Source organism: Nicotiana sylvestris, chromosome 3 (genome assembly GCF_000393655.2).
Source record: "Nicotiana sylvestris chromosome 3, ASM39365v2, whole genome shotgun sequence".
Taxonomy (NCBI): domain Eukaryota; kingdom Viridiplantae; phylum Streptophyta; class Magnoliopsida; order Solanales; family Solanaceae; genus Nicotiana; species Nicotiana sylvestris.
Window position 1 is genome coordinate 165287521 of NC_091059.1, and position 15067 is coordinate 165302587.

The 15067-nt window shown below is 41.6% G+C and overlaps 1 protein-coding gene across 1 annotated transcript; it reads left to right on the forward strand.

Moving 5' to 3' along the window:
• The first annotated feature begins 12804 nt into the window (after nucleotides 1-12804).
• LOC138888296 (uncharacterized) lies at nucleotides 12805-14637 on the forward strand. Its single transcript, XM_070170142.1, has 2 exons — nucleotides 12805-13243; nucleotides 14429-14637. Exons 1-2 carry the CDS (start codon nucleotides 12805-12807, stop codon nucleotides 14635-14637), a joined length of 648 nt encoding a protein of 215 aa, XP_070026243.1.
• Nucleotides 14638-15067: the final 430 nt, after the last annotated feature.

A 15067-nucleotide genomic window follows, 5' to 3' on the forward strand; every position in this document is an offset into this window, starting at 1 on the left:
CTGGTGACTCGGACCAGGAGGCCAGTCGAGGCTGCCAAGCCTTCCGAACTAGAAAATCCACCTTGTGGTAAGGATGCCCGAAAGGAAGAGACGGGCAAGGCCCCCATATCTTCGGAGGTTGAGATTGTCCCTCTGTCTTCAACAACTATACCAGAGGTGGTAAATGCTGGGGGGACCGAGGTTAATGAGAATGCCCTGAGTGAAGAGCTCAGGACCGCGATAATATGTCATTCCCTTTCATTGCCAACTTTTTCTGGGGGAGTAATCGAGGAAGCCAACACTTTGCATATGCCCGACCCAAGTAAGGTCATCGGGGACGATCCTTTCCAGAGTTTCTATGCTAGAGTTGAGGATGTCTATGATTTCAATAATGAATCCTCCATTTTTGAAGAGGCCCAACGTCTTTTTTCCCGGGTCAGGACCTGCCCTTTATCATTGTAATTTTTCTTTCTTCTCTTTCGACTGACTTGTCTTTATTTCCTGTGTAGGCCGTTGCAAAGTTTAAATATGAGCTAAGCCAATGTGAGACCGAGCTCAAGAAGGTTTCAGGCGAAGAAAAGGCCTTGAGGCAACTCTGTGGCCAGAAAGAAGAGGAGCTTAAGGATCTCCGATCAACATTGACTAAAGCTCGAAAAAGCGAGTCCGAGCTAGACAAGCAGGTAACTTTGATTTTAACGGAGTGAGACCTTCTTGGTCCTGCTTCGGGGGCTAATACTTTGACACTCAGCTGCAGCAAAAGCTATACATGATTGGGCAACTCAGGGGCCAGGTGAATCAAGTTCGGGCTGATTGTCATCAGTGGAAGAAGAACATGGATCAACTTGCCGCCGATAAGGAAGCTATTGCGGCCCAACTGGCCTCGGTTGAGGCTCAGCTCCGAGATGTTGAAGAGAAGGGCCTAGCTCAGGCTAGTAAAATTGAGGGGTTAGTGGTCGAGCTAGCTAAAGTCCAGATTAAAGCTGCACAAGCTAAGGCCGAAGCTGAGAAGACGAAGGTTGCGACCGATAAATCCATTGCTATATATAGGAGAGAAGTTGTGGATGTTCAAGATGAGTTAAAGGAGGCCTCCGATCGAACAAGACGAAGAAATGAATTGGCTAAGTGCCAAGCCCAGAGGGAGACTCTCGAGGAAGTTCGTGCTCGAGGGTTCGACCTTGCCGAGGAGATAGTCGAAGCACAGGCACGGGAAATTAACACTAGGTTTCTTGTCTCCTCCGATGATAAAGATGTGTAAGTAGCTCTAGGGACGAGGAAAGTGAAGAAGATGCTCCCGAAGAGGAAAAGGCTCCCGAAGATAAAGCCACTAGAGATGAAGATGACACTCCCGGGGACGGGGCCCCAAAAATAGATTAGGTTCCTTTTGTACAAGCGCCCCTTGTGCGTATTGTAATATGTTTTGTAAATTTCCCAAATGAATATGAAGTAGCTTTTCGCTATGTCCTTGATTTGTGTTGACTTTTTATTTTGTCTCCGTTCATGAAAATTTCCGATGATTCACATGTTAAGTTCGAGTATTGGTTTGGACTTGTAATAAGCCCTTAGGATTTTATTGCCCAAGAGCATACCCCTTAGGGTATTAGATGATCCCCGAGCCAAACTTAAAGTCAAATTAATGCGATCTCGGGGCCTTTGGGTCCGAGAATGGGGTCTCAGACTCCTATAAGTCTTTGACCCTATATTTCTTTTTAAGTTGGCCCTTAGGCTCTTGTATATTGTCCCTTAGGCTCTTTTAGAACTGGCCTTTAGGCTCTTTTAGGTTGGCCCTTAGGCTCTTTTAGGTTGGCCCTTAGGCTTTTTAAATTGGGTCGTTTTGGCCTATAAAAATAGCTATATAGTTTTCCCTCACTTCGGCTAAAAGACTTAATGAAATTTTAGTTATGCCTTAGCATGTATTTTTGTTCGACATCTCGATGTATTGGAACCTTATTAGTCATTTTGTTTGCATGGACATAATCGAATGTCCCTTAAGGGTTTTCCGAAGGTTGGTGTTATCGAAGACCTTGAATTGTTTGAGGGCTGATTTATCGAAGCCCTTAGATTTTTCGGGGGCTGAATTTATCGAGGCCCCTTATATTTTGCTTTTGACGGGGGTAGCCTGATTTAACTGGTTTTTCAATGTTTGAAGGCCTTTAGTTTTATAGCGAAAATCGGACGTCTCCGAATCGCATTATTTTGGTTGTAGCCTTTGTGCACCCGTAGTCTTTAGTATGGCCGTAGACTTTGGGTTTTTCACTTGGACTCGTTTCTCGATAACTTTCCAAACTTGTTCAAAAAGTTAGTCCCCGAGTGAGTTGGCCTTGGCCTTTATTTCGAGGGGGTGCCTCTCTGAGGTCTTATGATGCCTCTTTGAAGTCTTATGAGTCCAAATTTTTGATGACTCGAATACACTGACTGTCAATGACAGCCCCGGGAATTTTGGGGTGCTTTGGCCCTTGAGCCGCTTCCCGTATGATTGTAAGTATAGAGCTCGTATGAGATGCAAAGTGTTTTTTGCTATAACCAGAATGCTTTTTTAGATAGTTAATACATGCATACACGCTTTTCCATCGGGGATCGATTATTGTATGTGGATACAATTCATTTGACCGTTTGGCCCACTACAAAGTTCTCCTATCGAGGCCCTCTTAGGCACGAAATATCTTTCTCAAAGCTATAACCTTCGAGGGTGATGCCCTCTAGTATTCGAGGTTGATTAAAAAGAAGCCTTGAATACTTGTTAAGTGACCCTTGGGTAGCATATAGGTGTTGCCTCATTAAAAACCTTGCCGGTAAAATCCATTTGGGATAAAACCCGATCTAAGGGAAAAAGAGTGCAACACATGCTTTCAAACCCAAGGTCTTCGAGCTCAGTAGTAATATCGCTTGAGCATTGATATATTCCAATTATTTGGTAGTTGCTCACTTGTGCTGAGTTTGTAGGATCCTTTCCTTATGACTTCGAGGACACGGTACGGTCCTTCCTAATTGGGACCTAGCTTCCCTTCGTTTGGGTCTCGAGTGTTAAGAGTGACTTTCCTTAGTACTAAGTCCCCGACTTTGAAATATCGAAGGTTTGTCCTTTTATTGTAATGCCTTTCGATTCTTTATTTTTGCTCGCCCACTCGTATTAATGCAGCCTCACGTTTTTCATCTAGCAACTCAAGAGAAGTGTTCATCACTTCGTGATTTGAGCCTTCGGTGGCATGCTGAAACCTTGCGCTAGGCTCCCCGACTTCGACTGGGATTAAAGATTCGGACCCATATACCAAAGAAAATGGGGTCTCCCCCGTACTTGACTTCGATGTTATTTGATATGCCCATAATACTTCGGGCAGCACCTCTCTCCATTTCCCTTTTGCATCATCTAGCCTTTTCTTCAAGTTTCAACTAATGGTTTTATTGGTGGACTCGGCCTGCCCATTTGCACTTGGGTGGTATGGTGCTGATAGGTTCCTTTTGATTTTATGGTCCTCGAGGAATTTTGTCACTTTTTTTCTGATGAATTGTTTTCCATTGTCACATGTTATTTTGGCGGGTATCCTGAACCGGCATATGATGTAGTCCCATATGAAATCGATGACTTCTTTTTCTCTTACCTTCTTGAAGGCCTGCGCTTCAACCCATTTTGAGAAGTAGTCAGTCATAAACAAAATGAATCTAGCTTTACTTGGCGTCATTGGTAGGGGCCGACGATGTCCGTCCCCCATTTCATGAATGGCCACGGGGATAGGACCGAGTGGAGTTGTTCAACGGGTTGTTGAATTATTGGTGAAAATCTTTGGAATTTATCACACTTACGAACGAACTCCTTGGTATCTTTTTCCAAGCTATCCCAATAATATCCTGCTCTGATCACCTTGCGAACTAGAGAGTCTACACTAGAATGGTTCCCACAGGAGCCCTCGTGGATTTCCCGCAGTACATAGTCTATATCCTTGGGTCCCAAGCATACTGCCAGTGGTCCATCGAAGGTTATTCTATATATCGTTCCAATTTTATTGAACGAGAATCAAGCCGCTTTGGCTCGGAGTGTTCTTGACTCTTTTGGGTCTGCGGGGAGCTTCCCATACTTTAAATAATCGATGTACTTATTCCTCCAATCCCATGTTAAGCTTGTCGAGTTAATCTCTGCATGTCCTTCTTCGATCACTGTCTTTGATAACTGGATGACAGCCCCTGGGATGATATCGTCTTCTTCGACTAACGATCTCAAGTTTGCTAGTGCGTCGGCCTCGCTGTTCCGTTCTCAAGGTACATGGTCCAGTGTCCATTCTTGAAGTGATGCAGTGTTATTTGAAGTTTGTCCAAGTACCTCTACATTCGATCATGTCGAACCTCGAAGCTTCCGTTTACATGGTTTACCACCAAAAGGGAATCACACTTTGCCTCGATGACCTTTGCTCCAAGGCTCTTAGCTAGTTCAAGACCTGCGATCATGGCTTCATACTCAGCCTCATTGTTAGTCAATTTAGAATTTTTGATAGATGTCTAATAACACTGCCCGTAGGCAGTTTCAAAATGATGACAAGCCCGAACCCTTTCATATTTGAGGCACCATCGGTGAAGAGGGTACAGACCCCCGCTGATGTACCCGTTTTTAGCAAGAGTTCCTTTTCTACTTCGAATACGAGGGAAGGTGTGAAGTCGGCCACGAAGTCTGCCAAAATTTGAGACTTGATGGTTGTTCGAGGCTGATATTCGATATCATATCCTCCAAGTTTGATGGCCTACTTGGCCAATCTGCCCGATAATTCAGGCTTATGCAAGACATTTCGAAGTGGATATGTAGTTAGTACACATATAGAATGGCATTGAAAATATGGTTTTAATTTCCTAGATGTGCTTATTAATGCAAGAGCTAAATTTTCCAAATGTGGATACCTAGTTTCAGCATCCCCTAGGGTCCGACTCACATAATAAATAGGAAATTGCGTACCTTGCTCTTCTCGAACCAACACGCCACTTACCGCTACCTCTGACATGGACAGATTCAAGTAGAGTGTTTCACCCTCCTTCGTAGTATGAAGCAAAGGAGGGCTCGAGAGATACCATTTCAATTCTTCCAAGGCTCACTGGCATTCCAGGGTCCATGCGAAGTTGTTCTTCATTTTAAGCAAGGAGAAGAAATGATTGCTCCGATCCGATGACCTCGAGATGAATCGACCCAGGCTAGCTATCCGTCCGGTCAGCTGTCGCACGACTTTCACATTGTTCACCACAGTGATTTCCTTAATGGCTTTGATTTTATCGGGATTGATCTTGATGCCTCTGTTTGATACCATGAAGCCCAAGAACTTGCCTGAGCTGACTCCAAAAGTGCATTTCTCGGGGTTGAGCTTCATGTTATACTTTCTAAAGATGTCGAATGTTACCTGCAAATGGGTCAAATGGTCTTCTGCGTGCAGGGACTTAACTAGCATATCATCAATATAAACTTCCATGGATTTGCCTATTTGATGTTAGAACATCTTATTAACTAAACGTTGATATGTGGCTCCTGCATTTTTTAGCCCGAAGGGCATTACATTATAACAATACGTTCCATACTTGGTGATGAATAAAGTTTTCTCCCGGTCCTCCGGGTCCATTTGGATTTGGTTGTACCCGGAGTAGGCATCGAGAAAGGTAAGGATCTTGTGGCCGGCCGTAGCATCGATCAAACAATCGATGTTGGTCAATGGGAAAGAATCTTTAGGGCATGCTTTGTTCAAGTCTTTATAATCTAAACACATTCTAAGATTATTCCCCTTTTTAAGGACTACTACTACGTTAGCTAGCCATTCAGGATATTTTACTTCCCTGATGGATCCTATTTTGAGAAGTTTGGTTACCTCTTCCTTGATGAATGTATGCTTTACCTCATACTGAGGTCTCCTCTTTTGCTTCACTGGTTTAAATTTGGGATCGACACTTAGTCGATGGGTAGTTATATCCGGTGAAATCCCTGTCATATCTAAATGGGAGCAAGCGAAGCAATAAATATTATTGATGAGAAATTGAATGAGTTTTTTTCTGAGTTCGGAGGTTAACCCCCTCCCTAGGTATACCTTTTGTTCCGGAAGATGTTCGACCAATATAACCTATTTGAGTTCTACAATCGTGGATTTCGTTGCATCTGATTCTTCGGGGGCAACTAAAGTTCGAGGGGTGAGGAAATCTTCTTCTCCATACTAGGCTACCTTTTCATCGGACTTTTATCCCTCTGGCTCAACTGAAGGCATGAGCTGTGATTGCTATTTGGTCACATGTTCGTCATTCAACTTCTCTGATGTGGATGGAGTCAACACCGGTGCTAAGTCGTGGACTACAAACATTTCATTGGTTGCATGCTGCTCTCCATATATTGTTTTCACACCATCCTTCATCGGGAACTTCATCATTTGGTGGAGGGTCGATGGTACCGCCCTCATGCTATGGATCTACAGCCTTCCGAGCAAAGCATTATATCTCATGTCACCTTCTATGACATGAAATTTGGTGTCTTGTATGGTTCCGGCCATGTTGACTGGGAGGATGATTTCTCCCTTCGTCATTTCATTTGCCATGTTAAAGCCTTTCAAGACCCGAGATGCCGGTATAATTTGATCGAGAAGCCCGAGCTGCTCCATGACCCTGGACCTGATTATATTCGCCGAACACGTTTAACTTGAACTTTATTTAAAAGGATAGAAATTACCAGTGCATCTTTGTGAGGTTGAGATAAAGCCTCGATGTCTTCCTCGCTGAATGTGAGAGTGTCCTCGGGTAAGTAATCCCGAGTCCGTTTTTTCTCTTGTGATGGATACTTTGGTGCATTTGAATATTGGTCTCTGCGGGATGTCAACTCCGTCGATGATCATGTTAATGACATGTTGGGGTTCTTCTGGTTCACTCTTCCTGCCTGCATCCTTCTTTCTGAAGTGATTCTTAGCCCGATCACTTAGGAATTCTCGAAGGTGACCCTCATTGAATAACCTAGTCACTTCCTCTCTTAGTTGTCTACAGTCCTCCGTGTTGTGACCATATGTGCCATGATACTTGCATATCAAGTTTGGGTTTCTTTGGGAGGGATCGGTCTGTATTGGCTTGGGCCACTTAGTATCTTTGATTCTCCCAATAGCCGAGATGATCCTTGATGCGTCTACACTGAAATTGTACTCTGATAATCGGGGGGCTTCGGCGGGGTAGACGCGCTTATCGAACTCGTTCTTGCTCATGAACCCCCGAGAACCTGGACCTTGGTCACTTCTTCGATCGCTTTGATAGGTATTGTGGTTCGGGCCGTTGTTTCTTCGATCATATGGTTGATATCGTTCTTTGTTGATTCTTGATCCCCAATTTGTGTCATTTGGGGGCTTGGCTACAAATCTGATCGGGTGAAATGAACTCGAGGGGGCTCCCAACTGGTCGTCCTCGACCCTAATTTTTGACTTATACCGATTGTGCACATCCGACCACGTTACAGCTGGATACTCGATCAAGTTTTACTTTAGCTGTCGAGATGCTATCGAGCTTCTTTCATTCAAACCTTGCATGAAGGCCTGAACTGCCCAGTCATCGGAGACCAGGGGTAATTCCATCCTTTCCATCTGAAACTGGGACACGAACTCCCTTAGCATTTCGCTGTCCCTTTGTTTTATCTTTAATATGTCCGATTTTCTTGTGGCCACTTTTATGGCCCCAGCATGTTCTTTTACGAAGTCATCCGCTAACATAGCAAATGAATTAATAGAGTTAGGGGCTAAGTTGTGATACCAGATCATAGCTCCTTTTGACAGCGTCTCTCCAAACTTTTTCAATAATACTGACTCGATTTCATCAACATTCAAGTCATTTCCTTTGATTCCATAAGTGTACGAAGTAATATGTTCGTTAAGGTCAGTTGTCCCATTATATTTCGGTATATTGGGCATGCAAAACTTTATGGGAATGGGCATCAAAGCCGCACTCAGAGGGGAAGGTTTTTGTATGAAATTTTTGGCATCTAGGCCCTTCAAAACTAGAGGTGCTCTCGGTATCTGGTCTACCCTAGAGTTGTAAGTTTCCATATTTTTATCGTTGTTTTCTATCCTCTTTTCTCCTGACTTGATTCTTTTAGTCAATTCCTCGAGCATTTTCATGATTGTGGGGTCAGTCCCCGAGCTGCTTTTATCGAGCCTTTCAAGCACTAGTTCGTGTCGTGTGTTTACTGGTTCGGCGGTGTTAGGAGTTCTGTTCTGACTTTGGAGTTGAGCGATGGTGACTTGTTGAGCTTGCAACATCTCGAATATCACTTGGAGTCTGACTCCTCCTTTTTCCAGTCCTTGTGTTTCTTGGCCTCCGGCCTAGGCTTCCCTATGTGCATTCCTTACGGGGTCTGTGCCTGCATCCGTGTTTAGAGCGTTATGTGAGCTGATATCAACCGGCTCCATGTTAGGCACTCCCCCAGGGTTTATGGGTGGAACACCAACCCCTATGCCGTTGTTTTCTCCTAGACCTTCGTCCTCGTGAATGGGTGCATTCTGTGTGCTAGACATGATTAAGCCTGAAATCAAAGAATCTTTGATAAGAAAAAGTGTGAAGAATAACGTGTGTTATCTGAAAACTAGCACTAAAATAATCACTATTATCTTTATCCCACGGTGGGCGCCAAACTGTTTACCTCGAAAAATAGAAGTAACAATTAAAGATATTTAGTGGTTTTAAAGATATGTGATATATTCTAATACTAACGATTATACAAGTAATATTGAGCTTATGTAAGAAGAAATTATAAACCAAATTGATGTTGTGGAAACAGTAGGGGCCTCGAGCTCGGCTATCCAAGGACCTCGAAGTCAGCTAAGACCAATAAAGTATAAACAATAAAGTAAAAACAATAAAGCTGAAGAATAATTGTTGAGGTTAAAAGAGCAGAATGGAATGTTCTAATGTTGTGCATATCTAATCTTTACAAAATAATTTGGGTCCCCTTTATATAGGAGGAGAAAATTTTAATATAGTATGTTGCTCATAAAGGTAAAGAATTCTATTAGTACAGCTGTATAACGGCCTAGTACGGACCTGTACCATTTCGTACAAACCTTATCCTTTAATTAATGCCCTGGTCCACGTGTCGTAGAGAAATTCCCGCTCTTTCTTGACTGACTTCGAGATTGTGCTACCCTCGATGTAGGTTGTGCCTGGCCTTCGATTAGCTTCCTCGAGGTGGGTGTCCCTCAGTCGGATCTGATCTCCACTTTGAGTCTCTCGGACCTATAACCCGATTTAAGACTTCAAAATATCATGTTCCTCGATTTTGACCGCATACAACTTACCATATCCGTATATTTCCATAATTGGGTGATTCTCTACGGTATTACCTAGTACTTGCCTAAACATGGAAAATACTCTTACTTTGATTCTGTCCGATTGACTTTCATCTCTTGAATCTAGATTATATTGCATTCACACATGTTTATTCTATACCGTGTGAATCCGATTTGTTCATATTTTGTTGATTCGTATTTAACACTAAAGCTAGGGTTTATAGATTTTCTTTGATTTGAACCTAATTGGTTCAAGCCTTTGATTTTAATTTATTATCTCGTCTATATTCGCCCTATTATGTGTAATATTTGTTTATTTCTGCCAATTTTTTACTTGCCCTAAATTAAGGTTCCAGACTCTTTTAAATCGGACCAAATCTGGTTCGATTCTTTGATTTTGAATAGTAGTCTTGTCTATGCTCATCTTATTCTATGCATCATGTGATTCTTTTGCCTTTTATTTCTACCGATTTGTGTATTTTACCTAAAAATTAGGGTTTTAAATTTTGTCCTTCCTTACTGATTTTAAATGCTTTCCTTTATAGTGCTTGACCAATTATTTCCATGTTTATGTGTTCAATTCCTACACTATATAAACCCCTACCCATTCCCCTTTGAAACAACTCTGGAAATCATTAAGAACTAAAAAAAAAGTTGTGTTCTCTTTGATCTTTGCTCTTTAATAATCTTGTTCTGCACTTTAGTTCCTAGCCGGCTGAAAGCCAAGGCCATAAATTTTGAATTCTTGATCCTTTGGTGATATTCATAACACTGTGTGCTTCCTTTCTTTCTTGTTTCATTTAACTAGTGAGTTACAAAACTTTTTCCATTTCATTTACATTTTCCTGACAATAACATGTGTTTTCACTTCTAAAGATTGTTGCTCGATATGTTTCTGGGCTGTTCTAACTATCTTACTTCAATTCATGACTTTGCTAATCTAAATGTCATTACGTTTATAATTTGAGACATGTTTAGACCTACTTGGAGTTGGCTAATTCCCTTGGATTCTGCCTAGCCTATGTCTTACTAATAGCCATCTCTTGAAAGTTTCAGTTTGCCGTTAGCCCTATTATCTGAACATACTCTCTAGTCCTTTTTTTTAATTAGTTGACTAAGCATGAATGTATTCCTTAAGTATGTAACAAGTATGTTTTTGAATTTGCTGTGATGTAACTCGTTTGATCCTGTTTTGGCTTCCCAGTAATTGCCCTGAGTAGTTCTCAGCATGTTAGGTCTTGTTGCTAATTGATATGATAATCTCTTATGACACTAGCCTTCTGCACTTAGCCTAATCTAAACTCTCTTCTTTTTCCTACTATGAGACTATCTTGCAGTTTGCTTGTTGACATGTGCATTATGTGATTGAACTCATTTTCTAAAACTTGGTTAAGTCTGTCTTACATCTAAGCATGTTTGTTATCTGTTTTTGTGTGCTCAATTTGGTTATGTCCTTCAGTGGTATCCCTTAACCTCATTCTATTCCTTTACTGTCTGGTCCCTTTGAGTTCTTATTCTTAGCCGGCTGAAAGCCAAAGCTACTTAGGTTCTGTCATTTGACCTCCTAGTGTGAGCACTGCCCTGGTTCTTGAAGCCCTTGGGAACTCTGATACACTAGGGCATTGTCTCCATGCTCAGCTCTGTTTTATACCTACCGAGTGAATCACTTAATTTCTGGTTGCCTTATGTCCATGAAGATGTAATTCTTGGGCTATTGTGAACCATGGGAAGGAAGGCCTGGCCTGACTGGGTGTATCTTTGGGCCTGCTATAGGCTCCCTATAGTTATTTATTTCTATAATTTACTCTATTCATTCTGGGTCTGTAATAATTCTTGTAATAACATTCTAGGGTATTGGTAAAATTGGGAAAGGGGTTCTATCTTAATATTTGCATTAAAATGGGTAGAGATCCTGCCTATAGGTGCTTTACTATTCTCAAACATGTTCAATTATCATGTGTTAGAAATCCTGCCTATAGGTATTTTATTTCGTTCAAAAGGTGCCATTATGCTCAAACATGTTCGATTATTATGTGTTAGAAATCCTGCCTATAGGTTCTTAATTTGGTTAAAATGTGTTCTGCTAGAAGTCATGCCTATAGGATATTGAATGATTAATATCTCAATGTGCGTATAAGATTCTGTTAACTTACACACTGCCTAACTTATTATTTAGATATCATGCCTATAGGATCTGAAATCAGTTTTAATTATAGAAATCATGCCTATAGGACCTAAAATTAGTTTTAATTATGATTGAAATCCTGTCTATAAAGTCTAAAATCGGTCTTAATTATTGTCCTGCTCGTTTCTTTAAAGAGTTTTCAACATTGTTCTAATAATCACTATTAGAAACCATGCCCATAGGACTCGACTAAGTAATTCTGAACATACTCTTGTGATCATCATGGTTAGTTACTACATGAATCACCTAGACATCATGCCTATAGGTTTTAATCTCTTATGCTTGTAATCAGTAGGCAACTACGTAGGCTTTTAGAATTTGTATTAAAGGGAAGGACTTTACATCTGAAACTACTGCATATATTAAAATCCAAAATCACATAGAGATCCTGCCTATAGGATTCTGCAACCTTAACTCGTTTAAAATCTGCCACTATCAATGTTAATTAGTCTGCGTGCATTTGTTGTTTAAGTGTAGAGGCTAACTTGAACCCTTAACTGCTTTTATATGAAGTCCAACCTGTTTTGCATGACGATTAGTTTTATCATTTTTTAGCAGCCTAAGTTGAAGTCAAGAACTACCTAAATAGAGGTCCAAAGCCTCCTGGACTATAGGCATGGGACGGATAGTGCACTCATATGGTACGGTTTAGAACCAACTAGTGCGCTTTAAGTAACAACTTAAAGATAGTAATCGGATAGTAGGAGATGATGATCTGTGCCCGCTGAATAATATGAGTAACACCCCATCTTGAGGGAGTTACGAAGTATTATTTATATTGCACGGGGTGATCCTTTAGGCTAAAAAACTTAGGACCCTCCACCTTGTCTTTCATCAATTATTTGTGTTTAATAATAAACTTCCCAAATTCCTTTTTTCCTATACTTGATCACCTAGACTAATTCATATAATTGAGTTCGCCCGGGATCCACAGTTGTGAACATCGAAGAGTGCCTAACACCTTCTCTTCGAGGTAATTTTGAGCTCTTACCCGATCTTTAATGACGCAAACTAGTTAAACAGAGTTATCTACAAAATAGGTGCCCTAACGCACCTCAAAAATCGTTAGGTAGAGACTCTTCTCTTTTAACACCCTTCCTTAAAAGAATTATTACGTGTCAAAACCCAATTTTGCGAGAAAACGGGGCGCGACAATACCTAATACCAATTATTTTTAAAATTTAAGCCAAATACCATACCGAATACCATAATATCGAATACCAAATACCAAAATTTTTGGTTTCAGTACGGTAATTCGGTATTTACTAAATTATGCACGGCTCTAGATTTAGCACATTTCGGATTTGGATTTCAGATTCTACAAAATACAATCCTCGCGAGTCCTTGGATACTCCTATTTATGTGTCCACACCAATGGGCAATTTTGTTGTTGTGGATTGGTTCTACCCGTCCTGTATTGTGACTTTCTATGGTTATAAGACTAGAGTGGATCATTTGTTTCTCGATATGACCGACTTTGAGATCATCCTAAGCATGGACGAGTTATCGCTATATCACTCCATCCTTGATTGTCATGCCAAGACTGCTACCTTAGTGATGCCAGAGTTGCCTAGATTGGAGTGGAAGGGTTCGTCCGTCAGTGCACCTAGTCAGATTATCTCTTTTATGAAGGCTCGACACATGGTCGGGAAGGGTTATTTGTCTTATCTAGATTATGTTCGAGATACTAGTACAGAGACTCCGGCGATTAATTTAGTGTTCGTGGTCCGGGAGTTCTCTAATGTGTTTCCTTCTAATCTTCCGGGCATACCACCAGATCGTGATTTCAATTTCTGTATTGATTTGGCTCCAGGTACCCAGCATATCTCTATAACATTGTACCGCATGGCTCTGAAAGAGTTGAAGGATTTGAAAGAATAGCTTGAGGAGTTATTAGCAAAGGGGTTCATCAGACCAAGTGTGTCGCTTTGGGGTGCACCACTGTTATCGTGAAGAAGAAAGATGGGACTATGCGGATGTTCATTGATTACCACCAGTTGAACAAAGTTACCATTAAGAATAGGCACCCGCTACCGCGTATTGATGATTTGTTTGACCAGTTGTAGGGTTTCAGGGTGTTCTCTAAGATCGACTTGAGATCGGGGTACTATTAGTTGAAGAATCGGTATTCCGATGTTCCGAAGACGGCTTTCCAGACTAGATATGGCCATTATGAGTTTCAAGTGATGTCTTTTGGTTTGACTAACTCCTTGCGGCATTTATGGATTTGATGAACCGAGTGTTCAGGCCATATATTGATTCATTTGTTATTGTCTTCATTAATGGCATTTTGATCTACTTGCGTAGCATGGAGGAGCACGAGCAGCATTTGAGAGTGGTGCTTCAGACCTTGCAGGAACATAAGTTACATGCTAAGTTCTCCAAGTGTTAGTTCTAGTTAGATTCTGTGGTATTCTTAGGACATGTTGTATCAGGTGAGGGTATTAAGGTAGATCCCAAGAAGATCGAGGCAGTTCAGGGTTGGCCTCGTCCTACCACAACGACCGAGATCAGGAGTTTCTTAGGGTTATTAGGTTATTATCGTAGTTTCATGGAGGGCTGCTCATCCATTGCATCACCTTTGACTATATTGACTCAAAAGGGTGCCCCATTTCGATGGTCCAATGATTGCGAGGCGAGCTTTCAGAAGCTCAAGACCGTAGTGACTTCAACACCGGTTCAGGGATGTATACAGTGTATTGCGATGCTTCACGAGTTGGCCTAGGTTGTGTATTGATGTAGGAGGGACGAGTTATTGCATATGCTTCACGTCAGCTGAAGCCCCACGAAAAGAATTACCTCGTGCATGATTTGGAGTTGGCCGCGATAGTTCATGCTCTTAAGATCTGGAGGCATTATCTTTATGGGATGCCATGTGAGGTTTACACCGATCATTGTAGCTTGCAGCATTTGTTCAAACAGAGGGATCTCAATTTGAGGCAGCGCAGGTGGCTTGAGTCACTAAAAGATTATGATATTACCATTCTTTATCATCCAGGCAAAGCGAATATGGTTGTGGATGCCTTGGGAAGAAAGGCAAGGAGTATGGGTAGTTTAGCATTCATTTCAATAGAGGAGATGCCATTAGCTTTGGACATTCAGTCCTTGGCTAACAGACTTGTAAGATTGGATATTTCAGAGCACAACCGAGTTTTTGCATGCATCGTCGCTCAGTCATCACTATTCGAGCAAATCAAGGCTCGTTAGTTTGATGATCCGCACTTGTTGGTTCTTAGGGAAACAATACTACATGGTGGTGCCAAGGAGGTTACTATCGGTGATGATGGTGTTCTGCGACTCCAGGGTCATCTATGTGTTCCTAATGTGGATGGATTGAGGGAAAAGATTCTAGAGGAGGCACACAGTTCTCGCTATTCTATTCATCCAGGTGTTGTGAAGATGTATCGCGACCTAAGGAAACATTATTGGTGGTGGTGGATGAAGAAGGACATAGTTGAGTATGTAGCAAGGTGCCTAAATTTCCAGTAGGTTAAGTATGAGAATCAAAGGCCAGGTGGCCTACTCCAGCAGATGGTTATACCTGAGTGGAAATAGGAGCGCATCACTATAGACATCGTAGTTGGGTTTACGTGGACCTTGAGGAAGTTTGATGTAGTCGGCATACTTCATTCCAGTT